Raw genomic sequence first — 23,572 nt, 5'->3', positions numbered from 1 at the left:
GATACATTCCTCTGGGGTTATTTCTACCCATATGCAGTACTTTGCATTTTTAAATGTTAAACTTCATTCAAATGCCACTTCTCAGCCCATCTTCCCAAATTTTCTAGATCCTGTTGCAGTAGCACACTGCCATTACTGTCATTAACAATCCTGCCAACTTTTGTATCATATACAAACTTCACAAGTAAGCATGATATACCTTCCTCAATATCATTGATAAATATACAAAACCACAGTGGGCCCAACACTGAACCTTGTGGGACTCCACTAATAGCATTAGTCCACGAAGAGCAGCTCCCATTGATTACTGCTCTCTGTCGTCTTCCACTCAACCATCCTTTTATCCATTGTAGCAACTTACCTTTAATACCATTGTGCTCCAATTTGTACAGTTGTCTTCCATGTGCAACAGTGTCAAAAGCTTTCCTGAAATCCAAGTATATGATATCAAAATTATTTTTTGCATCCAGTTCCTTTGTAACCACATCATAATATACAATGAAATTTGTCAGACAAGACTTTCCCTTAACAAACCCATGCTGTGTCTGAATTATTGCTGCAGTCTTGTCTAGATGATCCTGAAATGCATCTTTAACCAGTGACTCTATTATTTTACCCAGAATAGAGTTAAACTAACTGGTCTGTAATTACTCGTATCACCCTTCAATCCCCTTTGTGAATTGGGGATTTTAGCACACGCTCTTTGAGTAGACCGGGGTTCAAGCCCCTGACTGCTGAATACGGTCGATCTGCCAACCCGCTGGACCAGCGTGGCAGATTATGGTCCATTTCCCTCAGCATGAATTGTTGAGGAGGCTTCCATCCTGCAGTGGGTTGATAATGGCTGCACTTTACTTTGCACATCTCCAGTCCGTGGGGACCTCCCCTGAGTCCAACGATGCTCTCGTAATTATGGCTAACGGTTTGCTTACTTCCTTTTGCTGCCTCCTTTAATATAACTGGATAGATCCCATCCACCCCTGGTACCTTTCTTATGTTTAACTTCAATTTCTCCTCCACTTTACTCTCAGTTATTACAAAATCATTAAGCACCCTGCTACAATTTGATAACCTTCTGGCATTTTCAATTCTTAATAACTCCTCATGTGTGAATGTAGATGCAAAATACTCATTCAGTTTGTTTGCTATCTGAGCAGGATCATAACAGTCGAACCGTTGATATCAAGTAGATCAATCAGATTCATCCCCTTCCTTTTAGAGTTTACATAAGTAAAGAAATCTTTGGTGTTTTTCTTAGCATCCTTTCCCAAAGATTTCTCATAATCTGCCTTTGACTGCCTAACCTTCTTTGTGACTTGAATACAGACTAGCTTATATCTGCCATAGGTTTTTGTGTCGCCTGATAAATTATATGCATCCCATGCATTTTTCTTCTCTGCCACAAGTCTCATTAGTTCATGTGACAACCATTTAGGCCTAAACCTTGAACAATATTTCGTAATAGGTAGGAATCTTTTAGTAGCTTCCACAATTAATTTCTTGAATGCTTCCCACTTAGAATTTGCTGTTGGGAACATCATCAGTTTAAATCACTGTACAGAATTTAAATACTGTCTGAGACCACTGTACTCACTTTTACGGAAGCAAAACCCCTTTCCTTTACCCCTGATGGTAATTATATCTTTAAGTAAATTCCACATCAGGACACTGTGATCACTGCCACCTAGTGGTTCCTTTATCTGCAAATTTTTAATACACGAATGATCACTGCTGATAACCAGATCGAGAGTATAACCCTCTCTGATTGCCTCTCGAACATGCTGCTGCAGAAAACAATCAACCAGTAAATCTACAAAAGTCTTACTAGTGTGCGAATGACCAATCCACAAGTTGTAGTCAATGCAGTGATGCGTATTAAGCTATATATTTTTACGGTTGATCTACCTAGTTTCCACAGTTAAAAATTTCAGTTCCATACCACTCTCTATACAAAAGCAATGGCTGCAATTTTTTGAGCAAAACAATGGTTTTACATAAATTAACTAGTAGTATTTGGGATGAATCTTCTAAAGCAAGGGATCATTCCAAGCAGAGATTAATAAGAGAATTGCAAATGGGAGAAAGCCTGTTGGCAGACTAAATTCCATTCTATGGAGCAGAAATATTCTAAATAAAACAAAGAATCTTATATTTAAAATGATGGTACAAAGTTATATGGCTTGGACTTTGAATAGGTGAGGGGGAAACAAATTGCTCTCCCCATGGAAATGGATTTTTGGAGACACTCGGTAAGAACTTCTAGGAGAGTCAGAAAATGGAATGAAGACATAAGAAAGAAATTGGAAGTGAAAAAGAATATTATTGCTACTATCAAAAAAAAAAAAAAGCATTTAAAATGGTATGGATATGTAAAAGGAGATGTAAGAAACGAGATATCCAAAGTCTAACCTGGAATGGATACCTCCATGATGAAGGAGAAGAGGAAGACCTAGTAGGACGTGGATGCTGTACAGGAGTGCATGACAGCTCGGGGTTTAACTGACCAAGACACCTTGAATAACGCTTTTTGGTGGGAAAAAAATTTGACCAAAGAATAACTTGTAGGCTGAAGAAACCCGTTGCAAATGGAAACACTCCCCTTAAAAGGAGACGAAACATCACACTCCATTAAAAACCAAATAAAATAGAAATTTTTCAAAGCAGATTGGGCAAAGTACACTTCGCGCATATCTTATGGTGATTAAATCATTCAATCGTGTCCAGTTGACACAGTCACTGATCACATTACGAAATAAATATCAGCTACAGCTACTTCCATCCTGCAATCATAATCAAGCATCCATAAAATCATAAATTAATAAAGTGGAATGAGGATTGTAACAGTGCAAAATAAAGAAAAAAACTAAATGTGGAATTTATTCTGCAAAAACCCCACCTGCACCAATCTTATAAATCACAAGAGACTTAGACCAAGGCCCCCACCACATTAGGAAAAAAGCTAAAACAGACTGTTGGGTTTGATTTGCAACATCGATTAATGAGAACACTGAGAAAGATAAAACAATCAAATGGAAATTTTCTCTCAGTACCCTCAGTACTGGAATGTGAAGGAGCTATCTACTTCTGCACATGGCCTAGGGACTGTATTTTCAGAGTTGTCTGCCTCAAATACATAAGAACCATCATTTCAGAGGATTAAAGCTTTAGCTGAAAAATCCCAACTGAACTTCAGACCACATCTGTTTTGCCCTACAACCAACAACTCACTATGACTGAAGTTCAAGATCCTGTATCTACCTCAAAGAACAGTGTGCTACTGGTGCAAGAATTTTGCTGATGATATCAAAGCAGTGTTAGGTAGGCTGTAAAATACACAGGATACACAGAATAATAGATTAACAATAGCCACAGCACAAGTGAAAGTGATCCTTGAACTACTTATATTGGAAGAAGTAACAGTGTGGAAAGAGTTGGGAGTCATCATTAAACAAGTATATACATGGGCTATGTTAGGGAAACTAACAGTAAGAATAGGTACATGTATGGTTGCATTAACACCAATGTTAGGAGCATAGTAAATAAATTTGATGAATTTGAAGTGTTGGACAAATCACCAAATGCAACTATTGTTGAGACCTCAGAGATGTGGTGTCACTCAGATATAAGGGATGCAGAATTTTAATATGGAAAATATGTGTACAGAAAGGACAGACAGGATAGGAGGAGTGTTATGGTCTTAGTTAAGAAGCACATAAAATCTAATGCAGTGCATCCAGTTGACACAGGTGGCCTGTGTAATGTTAAGTCAGTTTGGTGTGACAAAAATACTGGTAAAGTAAATTGAGAGGAGGAGTGCGTTATAGGTCTAACAATTCTGATGAGTACAACAAACAGTTGTATAGAGAAATAAAGTGGGCCATTAAATCAGAATGTCTTATAATGGGAGATTTTAACTTTCCAGATATTGACTGGAACTTGTGGGTTGGTCACATGCACACTAGCAAGACTGTTTACTGCAGCAGCATGTTATAAATGCAACCAGAAGAAGTAATACTCTTCTGATTAACAGCAGTGATTATTCATGCATTAGTGATCCGTAGAAAAAAGAAACATTAGGTGACAGTGATCACAGTGTATTGATGTGGGATTTAATTAAAGATTTTACTACATTCCATGGAGGTTAAAGGAAAGGGTTTTTGCTTTCATAAAGGTGACTACAGTGGTCTCTGACTGTTTCCAAATTCTATTCTATGGTACCAAGTGATGATGTTACCGTCATTGAATTCTAGATGTGAAGCATTCGAGGATTTAATCATAGGCTTTTTCCTACCAACTAAGAAATATTGTTTGAAGTTTAGGCCTGAATGGATGTCAAATGAACTTATGAGGCTTGTGTGATAGAATAAAAATGAATGAGAAGAAAAGAGAAGAAAAAAACATAAATTATTGGGTGATACAAAAACATGTGATAGCTATAAACTACTCTGTGATCAAGGCACAAAGGCAAATAGAAAGTGAAGGCAGATTATGAGAAATATTTGGCAAATGATGCAAAGAAAAACAGCAAAGACTTCTTTACTTATCTAAACTCTAGAAAGGAGGGGGTGGATGAATCAGATTGGTCCACTTGATATCAATGGTTCAACTTTTGATGAATCTGCTTAAATTTTTTTTTTTTTTTTTTAAGGGAAGTCGAGGCCATAATTTTATCAAATTCTAACAGGGAGCTAAATGATTATGTTGTTGTTGTTGTTATTTGGTTTTTAGGAGCATTAGCAACTAAGGCCATATCGCTCCGGGAATATGCGGTGGTCATTCCCTGACCTTTCCGCATCCTCTGTATTTGGTGGTCACAGGCTTGAACCCAGGTCTAATCAAGAAGCGTGTGCTACGCACTGCTGCTCCTTCCCACCTGGCTATGGAGGCACCAAATGATTATGTATTAAATCATCTCTCTGAAGAAGAATTGTTGAAGGTAAACATAAGAAAGGTACCTCTGGTTCATGCAATCTGTCTAGTTGTATTAAGGGAGGCAGCAAAAGAAGTAAGCAAATCCTTAGCCATAATTATGAGAGCATTCTTGGATTCAGGAGAGGTCCCGGTGAAATGAAGTTGTGCAAATGTATACCTGATTCACAAAGAGGATCAAAAGATGACACAAGTAATTACAGGCATGTTAGTTTAATTTCTGTTCCAGGGAAAATAATGGAGTTGCACCTGCCTCTGGCATCTGTAATTCTAGAATACCATAAAAATTTTTAGCATTTGAATCCATACAGATAATCACTTTTCTATCTGTCAGTCTGAATAATGCTCCTTCTAAATAGCTAAGAGAGAAGTGAAGGTCCTCATCAGGCTGGAAGTACGTAGATATAATGAAAAATTGTCCCCAACTAGTTTCAATACCAACACAGACTGCATGCGATGCATATAAGGAATCAATTCTGGTCACAACCAGATCAGAGCTGAAAATCAGTATAGCAGCCTTCAGTTTGTCTTGGTTCTTTGAGACAGTTCTAATAGACTGGGGATATCCAGTTATCTGACCCCTATAAACATAGGGAACACAAACAATGTCAATCCTTTCAAGTTCACAAACTTATCTGAGTTCATCCATAACAGGCATCAATTTGGGGAATTTTAAGTTGACCGGGCATATTTATTTCTATATATAACAGTGCTATTTTTCATTATTGTAAAGTGCAGAATACATTCTTTCCTTAGTAACTTTCAGTGCAAATATGTATTCAGGACATTTCTTATTTCTAACTGAATGAGCAGCAGGCCTATTTTTTGCACTACAGTTGCAACAACACTAAGGTTTGTTTTTATTTTTACAGGATTTAAAATTATGACCAGTCATGCCACAATAACGGCAAACTGGCCTGTCACTTCTACAAGTCTTAGAAATATGCCTGTATCTCTGACAATTATAGCATATAGTAACCAAATTAAATTCTTTAAACCTGTAGGACAATAATCCAGTAAAGATTCTTGTAAACAAAAACAAGAATTCCATTCTTGTTTTTGTTTACATTAGAAAAACATATTTTCACTTCATCACTTTTTTATTATTATTATTATTATTAGGTTAGCATTTTATTTATTTAAGCTATTAACTTCCACAACAGATGGAATCTATTCCAGCAATCAACTACCCGCTGGCTAAAGGCAAACTTCCACACATCTATTCTATGACTGTCTTTCCTCAGTTTGAATTTATGCTCCCTCAGGTTCTTAATCTGAGTAAGCAGACGTATCCCATCAGCATTGCTCAAACCATTCATGACCTTATACACCTCCATCAGATCACCTCGCAGGGGCCTAGACTCCAGATGTTGCAACTTGCAGAACTTAAGCCTTTCTTCGTAAGAGCACCCCTTTGTTCCACTCACCAATCTTGTTGCCCTTCTCTGTACTCATTCTAGCAACTCTACATCATTCCTAAAATAAGGCTTCCAGCCCTCTATACAGTACTGAAGGTGTGGCCTGACCAATGCCTTATATAAAGGAATAATCACCTCCTTGTCTCTGCTAGCAAAATTCCCGTATATCACTGATAAAACTCCACGACCTGCCCTGCACTGTCTGTATTGCCCAGAGAACCACATATCTGACTGCACAACCACCCCCCAGGTCTCTTGAATTCTCCACCTTTCTGATTGTAGTACCAAAGAGTTGGTAAGTTTCTCTTGGGTTACTGCTACCCGTATGGAGTACCTTGAATTTGTCAATGCTAAACCTCAGTTGCCACTTCTCAGCCCATCTACCCAGCCTTTTTAGATCCTGCCACAGTAGCATACTGTCCTTACCCCATCAACAACCCTGCCAACCATTGCATCATCCGAAAACTCAGACATCAAGCCCGATACACCCTCATCGATATCACTGAAAAATACACAAAACAACAATGGACCCAGCACTGAACCCTGGAGGACTCCGCCAACAACATTAGTCCACATCCTTCCACCCAACCATCCCTTTATCCTTAATGTAATACCACTCCAATTTGTACAGCAGTCCTCCATGCGCAACAGTATCAAAAGCCTTCCCAAAATCCAAATACTGGGTTGTCAAAATCAAAGCATCCCTATGCAGAGGGCTCCGGAGAGAGTTCCATGGCTCGTACTAAAGAGAAATCTGGAAAACAGGCACAACAAAGAATAGTCCCACCATCCATTGGAAAAAAAAACAGTTACAAAATCTGTCACTGTACGGCACTGTGGCAATATAAATCACTTCAACAGTGCTACAATTGTCCAATGTGCCCTCCATTTTGGCCAAGAATAGTTTCCATTCGAAGAACAGCATTTTCTACAGCAGAAGAAAAAACACGTCAACTGGAATAGCCAGCACATGGCGTCTAATGCTGTCCTTCAGATCTGCCAGAGTTTGACCTCCTTCCTGATACACCTGGTTCTTCAAAAAAAACCCATAACCAGAAGTCGCATGGGGGTTGAAGTCCATATCTGGGTCGCCAAAATGTCTGGAAACAATGGATGATATGTGAAAGGTTTCTTTCATATATTAGTTATATCAATCATTACATCATATAATATTATTTTCAAACCAGGTTTGTTAGGCTTTGTGATAGTCCATTTTTTTATGAGATCATTTGCTGTAATATCCTCAAGCTCCTTGTTAGACTCAGTCTCAATCATAATATCCTTATCAAGTAATCTTCTCATTCTCCTAATTCATACCCTTTTAAGTGAATTTTCCATGATTTTAGGGAAATTCTCCTTAAAAAACCTCCTTTTCTACATCTATGCTAGACTCAAGTTTAGAATCATGCTCAGGCCTCATCAGAAGTACATTATTAGAACTAACAATACAGTGAAACTTCCCTTTAACGGACAGCCATGGGGAACGAAAATGTGTCCGTTAGAGAGAAGTGTCCGCTAACAAGAAGTCTGGGGGAGAAAAAAAAAAACAGAAAGAAAGAAAAATCGTTAAACGTTTAATGTAAAATTAAATTAAAATGTATACAGATTTTGAACAATATTTTTGTAAATAATATACAATTACATACACAAGAGATAAAGAAAAATCGTTAAACGTTTAATGTAAAATTAAATTAAATTATATACAGGTTTTGCACAATATTTTTGTAAATAATATACATACAATTGTGCTATGCATATTATGACTTTATCTTAAGAAAAATACATACAGTAATTACTTATTTTCTTCTGCACCTTCTTCCGGCTGACAATTTTGTTTTCAACATTTGTTTGGAGTGAAGAAACCATCGAAAGTCCTTCAATATCTTCTTCAGTGGCGAAAAACATTTTTAAACGATTGATTTGTATGAGCGCTTCTTCTATTTTCATCGGTGGTTCGTCGTTAATATGTTCTCCGACAGAATGACCTCCTTCCATTTCTTCATCCTCATGAGGAACTTCTGAAAAATATCGATGATAATGTCGTTGATATCTATAGCACCATCATCTGTAGTGAGGTTTGAGTCTATATCTTTGTAGCCAGGGTCACTTGTAGCTGAAGTATCGTACATTATCAATAGATGTTGAAGTTCTTGTTCTTCTTGGTGCTCCACATTGCTGTTCACAACTTCAATTTTTGCGTTTGAGAAGCCAGACTTTACAAAACAGTTCACGACAGTTTGTTTTCTAATTGCATTTACTGAAGAGGAAATCCACTGCATCGCATCTAGGATGCTGATTTTCTTTGCAAGGTCACTCGCACATGTTACATCGTTCATGTTTGCAATGAGATGTCTTAAAACACGTTTTCTGTAGTGAAGTTTAAAATTTTTTATTATCCCTTGATCCAAGGGCTAACACTCTGCAGATGTGTTTGGTGGCAGAAAAATGATTTGAATGTTGGACAATTCAATGTGTGGGTGAGATGCAGCATTATCCATGAAAAGAATAATTTTTCTGTTTTGACGAATCATGTTTTGGTTAAAGTGACTTATCCATTCGCTCATGATATCTCGTGTCATCCGTGCTTTTTTATTAGACTTCCAGTCAACATCCAAAAGATTAAACTTTATGCTCTTGAAACGACGAGGATTTTGTGGGTTTCCTATAACAAGAGGTTGTTCAAAGTCCCCCAGCATATTTGTACACAATAGTACAGTCAAGCGTTCCTTAGAAATTTTTCCGCCCTGGCACTTTTCTTTGTTTTTTAGACTCTGTGTTTTCAGGAAGAGCTTTAAAAAAACAATCCTGTTTTGTCACAGTTGTAAATATCCTTAGCTTCAAAATCACGACATAAATCTTTCAATTTGACGGTCCACTCTGTTACAACCCCAGTATCAACAGATCCACCTTCACCACTTACGGTTTTCCAAGAAATTTTATGCCGAGTTTTGAACTTGTCTAGCCATCCCACAGAAGCTTTGAACTCATTTACTCACACAGATTTCGCAACCTCCAAAGCCTTTTCCCTAATAATAGGCCCATTAATGGGAATTTTTTTAGCACGTGCGCGACAAATTTGAAGTCCAACAGTTTTCGGGAATGATTTTTGAACCTGATCATTTACGTGTTGCCAAAATTGTTTGAGCAGTTCATTTTTTTTTCTTTAGGATGTCACTTACCTGCATCTTCCCGATTTTGAATTTTACAGCGAGATTGCGAACACTATTTTTTTGCCGATCATATCCATTAATGAGTTCGACTTTATCTTTTAAAGTTAAATGTTTACGAGAAGACATTGTGCACTTCACACGACACTGAACAAAACTGAAAAGACAAAAGGCCGACTGTATTCCCCCCCCTCCCTGCACACACCGAATTCATCAGAAGTTTTACACGAGCCTTAAAATTCTTGAAAAACGGTTTAGAACCGCGAAGTAAACCTTGATAAAATTTGGAAGAAACATTCCTAGAAAAAGGGCCATGGGCTCGCCCACTGTCCGTTATGGGGAGATCAAATTAAATGCTAATCTAAACGAAATAGTGCAGATTGCCTGTCCACGTCCGTTACAGAGAATGTCCGCTAGACAGAAGCTGCAAACACGTTAAAACCAATGGACGTGAGTTGGGGAATTTGAAAATGTCCGTTGTAGAGAGATGTCCGTTAACGAGAGGTGTCCGTTAGGAAAAGTTTTACTGTATTTCTAAACCATTACTCTGCTTTTCATAGCTATAATAATTAGTTACTCTTTCCTTTCTATTTTCCTTTGTTCTTAGCACTGTTTTTTACAACCACACTGTACGCATTAGCAAGGGCACATGATGCAAGAAAGCAAGCTTTAGCATTAGTAGAGGCATTTGATGCAAGAAAGCAAGCTTGTGCAGCATCAGCCAAAAAAAAAAAAAAAAAAACCCACTTCCACTTTACCCCTCTGTTCGTTCCAAATACCTGTCCAGCTGAGCCTTAAACTTATTTAGGCTATCAACCTCCACTACAAGGGATGGAAGTCTGTTCCACCAACCAACCACCCGCTGGCTAAAGGCAAATTTCCTCACGTCTATCCTACATCTGTCTTTCCTCAATTTGAATTTATGCCCTCTCAGGTGATTTTTCTGAGCTAGAGGAAGAATCCCATCAGCATTGAGCATGCTTAAACCATTCAAGGCTTTATACACCTCTATCAGATCACCTCGCTGGTGCCTAGTCTCCAGACACTGTAATTTGCAAAACTTAAGCCTTTCTTCGTAAGAGCACCCCTTTGTTCCATTCACTAATCTTGTTGCCCTTCTCTGTACTCGTTCCAGCAGCTCTACATCCTTCTTGAAATGAGGCCTCCAGACCTGTATACAGTACTCTAGGTGTGGCCTGACCATTGCCTTATACAAGGGAATAATCACCTCCTTATCCCTGCTGGAAAAATTCCTGTATATCATTGACAATACTCCATGAGCTACTCTTGCAGCCTGTCTGCACTGCTCAGAGAACTTCATATCTGCCTGCACAACCACCCCCAAGTCCCTTTCATTCTCTACCACTGTCATTGTAGTACCACAGAGTTGATACGTTGCTCTGGGGTTGCTGTTTCCCATGTGTAGTACTTTACATTTGTGAATGTTAATCTTCATTTGCCACCTCTCAGCCCATCTGCTCAACCTTTCCAGATCCTGTTGCAGCAGCATAGTGTCAGTAGTGTCCTTGACAACCCTGCCAACCTTTGTATCATCTGCAAACTTGGACATTAAGCTTGATATACCATCATCAATATCATTTATAAATACAGAAAACAATAATGGACCCAACACTGAGCCCTGAGGGACTCCATTAATAACATTAGTCCACGATGAGCAGTGTCCATTGATTACCACTCTCTGTCTTCTCCCCCCTCAACCACCCCTTTATCCATAGCAGCAATTTGCCTCCAATGTCACACTGCTCCAATTTGTGTAGCAGTCTTCCATGTGCAACAGTATCAAAAGCCTTTCTAAGATCCAAGTATATAATATCAAAGTTATTCCCAGCATCCAGTTCTTTTGTGACTGCATCATAATATCCAATCAAGTTGGTCAGGCAAGACTTCCCCTTAACAAAACGATGCTGTGTCTGAGCTGTAACTGAAGTCTTGTCTAAATGATCCTGCAGTGCTTCTTTAACCAGTGCCTCCATTAATTTTCCTGGAACAGAAGTTAAGCTCACAGCATCAGCCAAAAACACACGCGCGCGCACGCACACACACACACACACACACACACACACACCTTCTTATTTCACACTCCAACTGTTTGTCTAGCCGACCGGGCTAGGTGGGTGGGTAAAGTGCCTTCCTGGCAACCCAAAGGTTGTGGGTTCGAACCCCGCCTCAGGCTTGGATCAGAGTAGAAAATGCAAAAACCTTGGAGGGGTGCAATATGGCCACACAAGCCGATGCGCCAACAACTAACAAAAAAATAAAAAAAAAACTGTTTTTGTCTAGTTCTGACTTGAATCTGTTTAAGTTATCAACTTCTGCAATGACAGATGGAAGTTTGTTCCAGCAATCAACCACCTGCTAGCTAAAGGCAAACTTCTGCACATCTATCCTAAAACTGTCTTTCCTCAATTTGAATTTATGCCCTCTCAGGCGATTATTCTGAGAAAGACAAAGAATCCCATCAGCATTGAACATGCTCAAGCCATTCAACGCTTTATACACTGCTATCAGATCACCTCGCAGGTGCCTAGTCTCCAGACACTGTAATTTGCAAAACTTAAACCTTTCTTTGTAAGAGCAACCCTTTGTTCCATTCACTAATCTTGTTGCCCTTCTCTGTACTCGTTCCAACAGCTGTACATCCTTCTTAAAATGAGGCCTCCAGACCTGTATACAGTACTCAAGATGTGGCCTGACCATTGCCTTATACAAGGGGATAATCATCTCTTTATTCCTGCTAGAAAAATTCTTGTATATCATTGACAAGACACCATTAGCTACTCTTGCAGACCATCTGCACTGCTCAGAAAACTTCATATCTGCCTGCACAATTACCCCCAGGTCCTTTTCACTCTCTACTACTGTCAGTGTAGTACCACACAGTTGATTCGTTTCTCTGGGGTTACTGCTTCCCATATGCATTACCTTACCTTTTGTCAATGTTAAACCTAAGTTGTCACCTCAGCCCATCTGCTCAACTTTTATAGATCCTGTTGCAGCAGCGTACTGCCATTAGTGTCATTAACAACCCTGCTGACCTTTGTATCATCTGCAAACTTGGCATTAAGCCTGATACACCATCATTAATGAATACAGAAATCAACAGTGGGCTCAACACTGAACCCTGGGGGACTCCACTAATAACATTAGTCCACAAAGATCAGTGTCCAATTGATTACCACTCTCTGTCTTCTCCCACTAAACCATCCCTATATCCATAGCAGCATGCCACACTGCTCCAGTTTGTGCAGCAGTGTTCCATGTGCAACCGTATCAAAAGCCTTTCTAAGATCCAAATATATGATATCAAAATTATTCTTTGCATCCAGTTCCTTTGTGACTACATCATAGTATCCATTTGAATTGGTCAGACAAGACTTCCCCTTAACTCTCTAGATGTGACTTCCCCTTAACTCTCCAACCCCGTACTATCCAGATGTGAGCCCCTAGGATTAAATGCATCCATTCACCTCTTGTTTGGCAGAGGCAATGTGATGGCCTGTTTTTTATGGATTGGCTGGGACCAATCCATGAAAAACGTAATGTCAATCAATCCAATATAAAGTTTTTCATTGGATTGGTTGACATAGGCTTGAACAACCGTGGTTGTTCAGGTCTAATGACAACATGTTGTCTTCTCAAACTTCAGCCCATTCACAGTATAAGTACAAATTACTAGGTTTCAATACCTTTCCTGTTTTGGTTTTTCATTTAAAAAAGGAAAAAGAAAAAAAAAATTCCAACTACCTCAACTAGAATACAATTTTTAGTACCATATATAGATTATAAAGTGATATGATAGAAAAGACTTGGAGGAAAAAATGGTTTTGAATTTTCAAGCAGAAACCACAATTCTGGGAATCCAGCCTTAGATGAAACTGACAAGGAGTAGTAGTTTTATTCGGGGCAAGCACCAAATATCTGTTAAGAAGAGATAATCTTCCCTTGAGTGAATATTGCTGCACACAGCTTTAAATTAAGCACATTCTGTTTACTGGTTTTACTGTAGACATTATCATAATATCTAAGCTTTTACACTTACTCACATTATAGGAAATGATAAAAACTGAAATATGTTTTCAAATTTCTGAAACATATCCAATTATATAACTATAATGCCTGAAACAAATCCACTTATATGACTATAACTGGATTTATTTCAGGCATAACTAGTTATAATGTGAGTTAACTTTGAAGGTTAACTGGCTTCTGAATGGCAATCTTTGCCTTGTTAGTTCTTGTGCAAGAAAATTCTCATTTCCACAACAGCTGATGCAGATAACACTCAGAGTACAAAAGTGACAACCATTAAAAAAGTGCATATACCTTTTAAGAGTATGTCTGATCCCTAATTCGGACTTTGAATTTTCATTGATATTTCAAATTATCCATACTAGAAGGATCATAAAATCCTTTATTGCTAGTTGGGGTATATTTGCTACTTTAAAACGTTTTTGAATTTAAATAATCTGATATCAAGTTAAAAAATACAGCAGTACAGTGTATCTTTGATAATCGAATCAAAGATAGATTGTAGTCAGCATGCTATAAAAAACTGATATTGCATTATTTGGTTTTTTAAAATTATTTAATCTGCTTGAAATTAATTAATAAGGCTATTATTTTTCATTTGTAACTACTAACGTTTTTCATAATTTTAGACATTATTATGAATGTTTACAGATGTAAACATATTCTTTTGATGGTTCTTAATATTCATTAAAATGTATTTCTCCAAAACTTCTCAAATTTTCTAAATCTCGATCCTCAAGGATTTCAAAGAATTTGCTGTATTAGCATATTTCAAATTAAATTTTAGAGAAGGATAGTATGGCTGTGAGGTGAAAAGTTTAATGGCATCACTTCCCCCCCTGCTGAAGTGCCACCCATAAGTAACTTAGATGGTTGTGACTGTTCAAATCATATATACAGGTCTTTACCTATTACAGAAAAGTTGTATTATCAAAGATGTTGTACAATGAAACTTTGAAGAGATTATGTTAAACATTTAACTTTACCCTACATTTTAGTAGGGTAAAGTTACAGTATATGTTAATATAATCTACAATATGTACTATACATATTGTAGTTGTTGTTATTTGGTCATATTGCTCTGGGAATATGTGGTGGTCATTCCCTGACCTTTCTGCATCCTCCTTATTTGGTGGTCACAGGCTCAAACCCCTGTCTAATCAAGAAGTGTGTGCTATGCACTGCTGCTCCTGCCCACCTGGCTACGGAGGCGCCACACATTGTAGAGTACAATATGTATAGGTACTATACATATTGTAGAGTGAAAACAGGTATGTGTTCCACTTGCCACCAGTACTGCTGCCACACAGTGAGGAATGGACTCTAATAAGGCCTCTAAATGTTGCTAAGATTGCATCCTGTAGATCTGAGATAGTCCATGGTGGAAGATCCAAGTGCTGGATCTTTCAAATCAGTGTAATTCCACAGATGAGGTGTTCTGTGGGATTTATATCCACTGAATTCAGTGGCCAAAAGTCACAAGTGGTAGCACTTGTAAGTGACTTTTGTGTTCAATGAACCACTTGAGCAGTACTGGCAACATGGCAGGGTGCATTATCCTGTTGGAACACACCTGTGCCATTTGGGAAGATAGTCACCACAAAAGAGTGTACCTGATTAGCCACAATGGATAGGTAGTTTTTAGCATTCAGTGCAGTCTAAGAGTATGAGGGACTTCAAAAGAGATTCCCAGGAAAACATCCCCTATACCGAAATACTGCAGCCACCTGCTTGTTTCTGTTTGACCAGGACATTAGAGCAATGCTTCTAGTTTTCCTGACCTCTGTATACTCTCCACTCATGACATCATAGTAGAAAACATGATTCTTCAGAAAAGGTACTTTTTTACGAGTCAGTGGTTCAATGATATCACTCAGATGTAAACTTTTGATATCTTTAGCGATAGGTAGCCGTAAGTGTGGGTACTTGAACAGGCACTATACAGAGCAGGGTTCATTGGATCGTGATCTCAGAAACACAGTTAGTCATCCCACCATTAAAGTTCATGGTCAACTGTTCCACCTTTTTCCATCTGTCAGCTTGCTCAAGGTGGGACTATCTACATTCATCATGACCATCAGTGAGGTTTGGGCACCTGCTATGCTGTTTTGTCCATTATCCGACCACTTTCAAAACACCTTAACTACACAATTCTGTGAACAGGCCACAAGATTTGTTCTTTCATTGTTACTGCCAACCTTCAACTGGTTCCCAACAATCATCCCTTTTTCAAACTTCATTAGATAACATCCCTTGCCCATGTCAGTCAAATTCTTTTTGTGAGCTGCATGCCTGCAGTATCACATTTACTGGTTCCCACCATGATGTTTACTACCAGATGGGGAGGAATGGCTGATTTCTAGAACATGATAGATGCCATAATGTGTTAATTGTACTTTTACATCTGCTGTATATTACCTTTCTCTCAAGACAAAGACTATATTTGAATAGTACTATGTACAATAAGTAGCAGTATAAAGATGCAATATTTTTGATTCTATTTTTTATGAGTGTCATATGACTGCTTGAAATCTGTAAACTTCGAAACTTTGACATGGATGAGATTCAAAAATTCCAGATTTTGGGAATTTAACTGTATATTGTGCCAGAATATGGTAGAAATGCACCTTACCACAAACAATGAAGTGAATTCCTATGGGTACTTTAAGTTTCTAAAGTGAATGACGCAGTTTACTTACTTTTTCAAATGGAAGCATTCTCTTAACCTAAAAATACTTTTCTGCCACATAATGTGCAGAAAGATTCCCCAACTTATATGAAGCCTTGTAATATGCCACTAGAAAATATTCACGTAACTGATAGAGCTGCTGACCCTCACTCCCTTCCTTATGAGGCTTTAGACTAAGCCAGCATATATCAGGGTGGAGAGATAACAAAAATTATGGAGAAATAGGTAGGGTAAAAAATCCCCTTTATACACAAGTGACAAGTTGAGCCACCTGTTTATGAAACTATGCTTTAGTAGTACTGTGATTTGATCCATGTGATTATATTTGGAATTTTAATTCAATCATTAAATTCGAATTGGAAAGGTTACATTATAAAAGCCGCACACTTTAATAGGTCTTTGGTTAATTATTATTATTAACTATATGGTGCAAGGAAGCCTGAAACTTTTGCTGCACCAGCCACAAAAAAAAAAAAAAAAAAAAATCCTGAGTTACCCAGAGAGAGAAGGAAGGGAATCACCAAGAAAGAGAAGAATTATGATATCCAGCTCAGGACCCTGGGTGTGCCAAGCCTATACTCACCAGATGTGAGCCCCTGATTGTAGAATTGCAAACCTATTGCTCCCACCTCCCATTTATCTTATAATTTGGACCAGTATCCATTATACTCCCAATCCTCGTTGGGCTGTTGTTTGCTGTTTAGATCCAAATGATGATTTGGCTAAAGACAGCAAATCTGACCATAGCTTTGCTGAAATTTGAGATAATTTATTTTGGTAATGTAGGTGCTAATAAAAGACTATGGTCAAACCCTCTCATGGTGATAATTTATAAATTATATAATAATGCATCTAAGTAACAATATTTTATTATTTGAGCATTATATTCCATTGGTATATACTGTTTATTTTCTTATTCTTGTACCTGAAATCTGTTTAAATTAATTTCCCAAATGCATTGCTTGCACATTTTCCTACAGCAATAGCTCTTAACATCTCTCATCATTTTTACGTATATGTCCAACTTTGTGTGTGTGTGTGTGTGAGATGTTAAACATGCCATTTCTTTATTCCTGCAATATTTGCATTTTAGGCAGGGAATGTGGTCAGACCATAGCAGACCATCCTGAAATTCGTAAAGTTGGTTTTACTGGTTCCACTTTTGTCGGTAAACAGATCATGAGAAGGTAAGTAATAATATGGATATTTTTTAATACTTTTATATTTAAGAATTAACTTAGTATTATGAACTGCTAAACAAATTACAGCTGTAATTTATTCCTCAGAATCTCTAAAGCAAGTTACTGAGAAAGTCATTTTGATTCAAAGTATATGCCTAAATAAAGTATAAAGTCCACTGTAGACAAGACAAGGAAATGACATATTCTTTTCCCTGTATTGTTGATATTTGTTGTATTACATTATTTAAAACAACTTATGCCATTTTCTTGTAATGAATGAACACATATGTAATGAACAGAGATGATTAATGGTTAATTACACCTATTAACCCAGTGAGGACTTAAATCACAAAATGAAAGATGCCAAGTAGTGATATTTTCTTTTAAATCCAATGCCAGAGCTTGCACTTGATTTGAATTGAAATGGTTTTCACCTATAATTTATAAATAGGACAAGAAAGGTTGGCAGGGTTGTTAATGGCAGTAAAGACAGTATGCTACTGCAACAGGATCTAGAAAAGTTAGGCAGGTGGGCTGAGAAGTGGCAACTGAAGTTTAACATTGACAAATGCAAGTACTGCATATGGGTAGCAGTAACCCAAGAGAAACATACCAACTGTGTGGTACTACACTCAGGGAGGTGGAGGAAAATACCAGAGGTATTTTCCTCCACTGGGAAACTGTGCAGTTAGATGTGAAGTTCTCTGACCAGTGCAGATGGGCAGCCAGAGACGGTCGTGGAGTTTTGTCAATGATATATAGGAATTTTGCTAGCAGAGACAAGGAGATGAATATCACTTTGTATAAGACAATGGTCGGGCCACACATTGCGTACAACATACAGGTCTGGGGGGGCCTCATTTTAGGAAAGATGTAGAGTTGCTTGAACGAGTACAGAGAAGGGCAACACGATTGGCGAGAGGAACAAAGGGGGGCTCTTACGAGGAAAGGCTTAAGTTCTGCAAGTTTCAAGTGAATACATGTGCAAATGTATTCGCTATTCACAAGGGGAGTTTCAAAGGGGTGACACACATAATTACAGACCTGTCAGTTTAACTTCTATTCCAGGGAAAATAATAGAGTCGCTGGTTAAAGAAGCATTGCAGGATCATCTAGACAAGGCTGCAGTTATAGTTGAGACATAGCATGGGAATGTTAAGGGAAAAGTCTTATCTGACCAATTTGACTGGTCAGTTGGCAGTGTTACTACAAAGAAACTGGATGCAAAAAATAATTTTGATATCATATAATTTCGAACATTCGGGAGACAAGGGGGGGGGAATGTCTTTGTCTGTGCGTGATGTAATGAGTTGCGTGTGAGGAAATCGGGCACCGAATCAGCATGGTTATGGGCCTGTATGAGAGCAAGGACAGGGTGGATGCCCTCGAAGGATTTAAATTGATGGGCCCATCAAGCTCTCAGCTGCCCACATCAATGCCAGAGCATGCACTTGATCATCAGCAACACAGCGGCAACCCCCAAGGTGGAATGTGCTGGTCCCAAAGGAACTAGTTGTTGTAGGTGACTCAGGCGCCTCCGTAGCCAGGTGGGAAGGAGCAGCGGTGCATTAGCACACGCTTCTTGATTAGACCGGGGTTCGAGCCCGTCACCACCAAATATGGAGGATGCGGAAAGGTCAGGGAATGACCACCGCATATCCCGGAGCAATATGGCCTTAGTTGCTAATGCTCCTAAAAACCAAATAACAACAACAATAGGTGACTCTATTGTCAGGGAAAGGGGGGAACATATTGTGCAAAAAGGATATGATGGAACAGGGCCAGGGTTTGTCTGCCAGGGGGCAAAGATTGATGACGTTGTAGAGCAGATATCATCTTTTAAGGGCACAAAGAGTGATATTGTTGTACACATTGACACTAATCATATTAAGAGTAGGAGACCTGCAGAATTACTTAAATAGTACAAGTCAATGCTGAAAAAAAACCCCATCAGTTAGGGTTGAATTTAAAAGTGTCTGCAATTCTGCCCAGACACGATAGGAGGGAGTATATGATGAGAGCCTTGTCGATCAATTCGGCCCTGGAGAGATTTTGCAAAACTCAATGGGTAGAATTTTTCTCAGTCAAGCCTGTGCTTGTTAACAGGAGAGACTGCTTCTACAGGGATGGGATACACTTAAATAGAAAGGGTACAAGAATATTTGCTGATGCTATTGAGGCCGAGTTAGGCAGGTCGGAAAACCTGGCTTCTGGGGATACACGGACTAATAGATTAACAGTAGCTGCTGGCAGAGGTGAAACTGATTCTTGCACTGCTTCTATTGAAATGCAATTCAGCAGCAGCCTGGAAAGCAAGCCAATGGGGATTTCCAGGACTTCTGGGAGTAATAGTGAAACAAGTAAATACATTGGCTATGTTAGGGTAACTAAGAGTAGAAATAGATGATGTACACTTGCATGTACACCAGTGCTAGGAGTATATTTGATGAACTTGAACTCCTAGTCAAAACATCAAAGGCAGATATTGTTGGGATATCAGACGTGGTGTCACAAAGACATAAGCAGTGCAGAATGGGAATTTGGGGAGTACAATGTGTACAGAAAGGATAGATAGGACCAGAAGGGAGGAGGAGTTATGCTGTTAGTTAAGAAAACACATAAAATCTAAGGAAGTGCATCCAATTGACATTGGTGGACAATGCAATGTCCAGTTTGTTTGATGTGACATAAGCACTGGGAAAGTAAATATGAGAGTAAGTGTGTTTTATAAGCCTAATGAATCTGATGAGGGAAATGAGCAATTGCGCGGAGAAATAGAGTGGGCCAGTAAATCAGAGTGTCTTATAATGGGAGAATGTTAATTTCTCAGAGATTGTCTGGAATTTGTGGGTGTTTGTCACTCACACACTAGAAAGGCTTTTGTGGATTTATTGGATGATTGTTTTTCTACATCAGCATTTTCGGGAGTAATACTCTTGATCTGATTATCAGTAGTGATTCTTCATGCATTAAGAATCTGCAGATAAAGGAACCACTAGGTAGCAGTAATCACAGTGTGCTGAAGTGGGATTTACTCCAGGAGGTAACTACCATCAGGGTAAAGGGAAGGGTTTTTCTTCCGTAAAGGTGACTACGGCTGTCTGAGATAGTATTTAAATTCTATATGGTGGGACCAACTGAAGATGTTTCCAACAGCAAATTCAAAATGGGAATCATTTAGAGAATTAATCTTGGAAGCTACTAGGCTTCTCCTACCAACCAAGAAATATTGTTCAACATTTCGGCCTAAATGGATGTCAGATGATCTAATTAGACATGTGACAGAGAATAAATATGCATGGAATTCATATAAAATAACAGGAGACACAGAAGCCTATGATAGATATAGGCTGGTCTGTACCTAACCTCCTTTGTAACTAAGTTACAAAGGAGGTTAGGCAGGCGAAGGCAGATTCCAAGAAATCTTTGGCAAAGGATGCACTAGGAGGATGAGGCTACTAGGAGACGGTTGTGTTCAAAGCCGCTAAGTGGATTTTTCTTATTTATTGATTTGAAATTATTGTTTTTCTAAAACTTTTGATTTGAATTTAGTAGTATAACATTATTTTGTGATTTTCTGATTAATTTGGTGTATTTATTCTTTACTCGGCCTTGTAATTGCATAAAAGTATCGGTAAGGGTATCCACGTGTTTGCAACTAAGCTGTTGTTTAGAAGTTCTTTAGCCATATTTAGCCGCTTGATTGAATATTTTTTTACATCGAATTATTTCTGTAAGTAGCTTATAGATGTAGTAAGGATCGTTAGTTTATTCTGAATTGAGACAGCGAGATTTGAAAGTAAATTAATACTTAAGTGTCCGTAGATTACTGTTCGTAACTTTCCCGCCTTTGTGATACGATAGTTATATACCGTACTAGATAGCGTTAGTTGAACTTCGTTAGCAGTTAAATTGTACTTTTAAATAAATACATATAACGACTTAGATTACAAACATAATATAATTAATTATATTTAACATAATTAATAACATAACATAATTAATTATAATTAATTAATAGAATCATGACTCAGACCAGAGCAGCAAAGCAAAAGGCTCAAGCTAATGGAAGTGCTGTGGCTCAGCGTATAAATGAGGGGGGGCAGTTGTCCTCTGACTCACAGCCTTATAAAATGCACTGTTTGCTTGATGTTTGCAGAGCAATCGGGTACGGGACATGATACTGCCATGGGGGATGCCTTTGTGTGTGCGCGATGCAAGGAGTGTATCGATATCAGGCAACAACTCAGCGTTCTTGTGGGCCTATATGAGAGCTTGAAGGACGGGGTGGATGCCCTCGAAGAAACTAAATTGAGGGGCCTATCAAGCTCTCAGCTGCCCACATCAACGCCAGAGCTTGCACTTGGGCATCGCGTGACACAGAGGCAACCCCCAAGGCAGAATGCGCTGGTCCCGAAGGAACTAGTAGTTGTTGGTGACTCTATTGTCAGGGAAACGGGGAACATGCTTTGTAAAAAGGATAGGTGGAACAGAACCAGGGTATGTCTGCCAGGGGCAAAGGTTGATGACGTTGTAGAGCGAATATCATCTTTTAAGGGCACAAAAGGTGATATAGTTGTACATGTTGGCACTAATAATATTAAGAGTAGGAGACCGGCAGAATTACTTAACAAGTACAGGCCACTGTTGAACAAAAGCCGAGAATTAGGGTTGAATTTGAAAGTGTCTGCAATTCTGCCCAGACACGATAGGAGGGAGTATATGATGAGAGCCTTGTCGATCAATTCGGCCCTGGAAAGATTGTGCAAGGCTCAAGGGGTAGAATTTTTTTCGGCCTGGACTGTACTTGTTAACAGGAGAGATTGCTTCTACAGGGATGGGATACACTTAAATAGAAAGGGTGCAAGAATATTTGCTGATGCTATCGAGGCAGTGTTAGGTGGGTCGGAAAACTGCTAGCTTGGGGGGAGACAAAGACCAATAGATTGACAGTAGCCACTGGCAGAGGTGAAACAGATTCTTGCACTGCTTCTATTAGAATGAGCAGAAGCCTGAAAAACAAGATGCATGATATTTCAGAGACTGCTGGGAGTCATTGCGGTACAAGTAAACACATGGGTTGTGTTAGGGTAGTTAAGAATAGAAACAGGTGCAGGTATACTTGCGTGTACACCAATGCTAGGAGTTTAGTAAATAAATTTGATGAATTTGAGGTATTGCTCAAAACATCAAAGGCAGATATTGTTGGGATATCAGAGACGTGGTGTCCCACAGATATAAGGGATGCAGAACTGCAATTTGGGGAGTACAACGTTTACAGAAAGGATAGACAGGCTAGGAAGGGGGGAGGGGTTATGCTATTAGTTAAGAAACATAAAAACCAAGGAAGTGAAGCCAGTCGACATCACTGGACAGTGCAGTGTTGAGTCAGTTTGGTGTGACATAAGCATTGGGAGATCAAAATTGAGAGTAGGAGTGTGCTATAGGCCTCATGACTCTGATGAGTATAATAAGAAACTGTACAGGGAAATAGAGTGGGGCAGTAAATCAGAGAGTCTTATAATGGGAGATTTTAATTTCCCAGATATTGACTGGAATTTGGGGGGCTGGTCACTCACACACTAGCAGGGCTTTTGTGGATTTATTGGATGATTGTTTTCTACATAAGCATGTTCGGGAGGCAACTAGAGGGAGTAATACTCTTGATTTGATTATCAGCAGTGATTCTTCATGCATTAAGAATCTGCAGATAAATAAACCACTAGGTGGCAGTGATCACAGTGTGCTGAAGTGGGATTTACTCAAAGAAGTAACTACCATTAGGGATAAAGGGAAGGGTTATTGCTTCCGTAAAGGCGACAACGATGGACTGAGACAGTATTTAAATTCTATACAGTGGGATCAACTGATGTTACCAACAGCAAATTCAAAATGGGAAGCATTCAAAGAACTTATCTTGGAAGCTACTAGGCTTTACATACCAACTAAGAAATATTGTTCAAGGTTTAGGCCAAAATTGATGTCAGATGAACTAATGAGGCATATGGCAGAGAAGAAAAATGCATGGGATACTTACAAATTAACACATGACACAGAAGCCTATGATAGATACAAGTTGATATGCAACCAAGTTACAAAGGAGGTTAGGCAGGCGAAGGCAGATTACGAGAAATCCTT

At 38.7% G+C, this 23,572-nt stretch overlaps 1 protein-coding gene across 3 annotated transcripts in view; it reads left to right on the top strand.

Moving 5' to 3' along the window:
• The window catches only part of LOC150078525 (mitochondrial 10-formyltetrahydrofolate dehydrogenase), a 910,691-nt gene that overhangs the window by 641,074 nt on the left and 246,045 nt on the right, over positions 1 to 23,572 (top strand). For all 3 annotated transcript variants that reach the window (XM_090385282.1, XM_090385283.1, XM_090385284.1), the window contains one exon: positions 17,347 to 17,440. In XM_090385282.1, the coding sequence (XP_090241408.1) occupies positions 17,347 to 17,440 (94 nt within the window). The remainder of the gene's footprint in view (positions 1 to 17,346; positions 17,441 to 23,572) is intronic.

Source organism: Mastigoproctus giganteus, chromosome 11 (genome assembly GCF_048544385.1).
Source record: "Mastigoproctus giganteus isolate SK-2022 chromosome 11, ASM4854438v1, whole genome shotgun sequence".
In the NCBI taxonomy this organism is placed as follows: domain Eukaryota; kingdom Metazoa; phylum Arthropoda; class Arachnida; order Uropygi; family Thelyphonidae; genus Mastigoproctus; species Mastigoproctus giganteus.
This window is presented reverse-complemented; position numbering and strand designations above follow the sequence as displayed.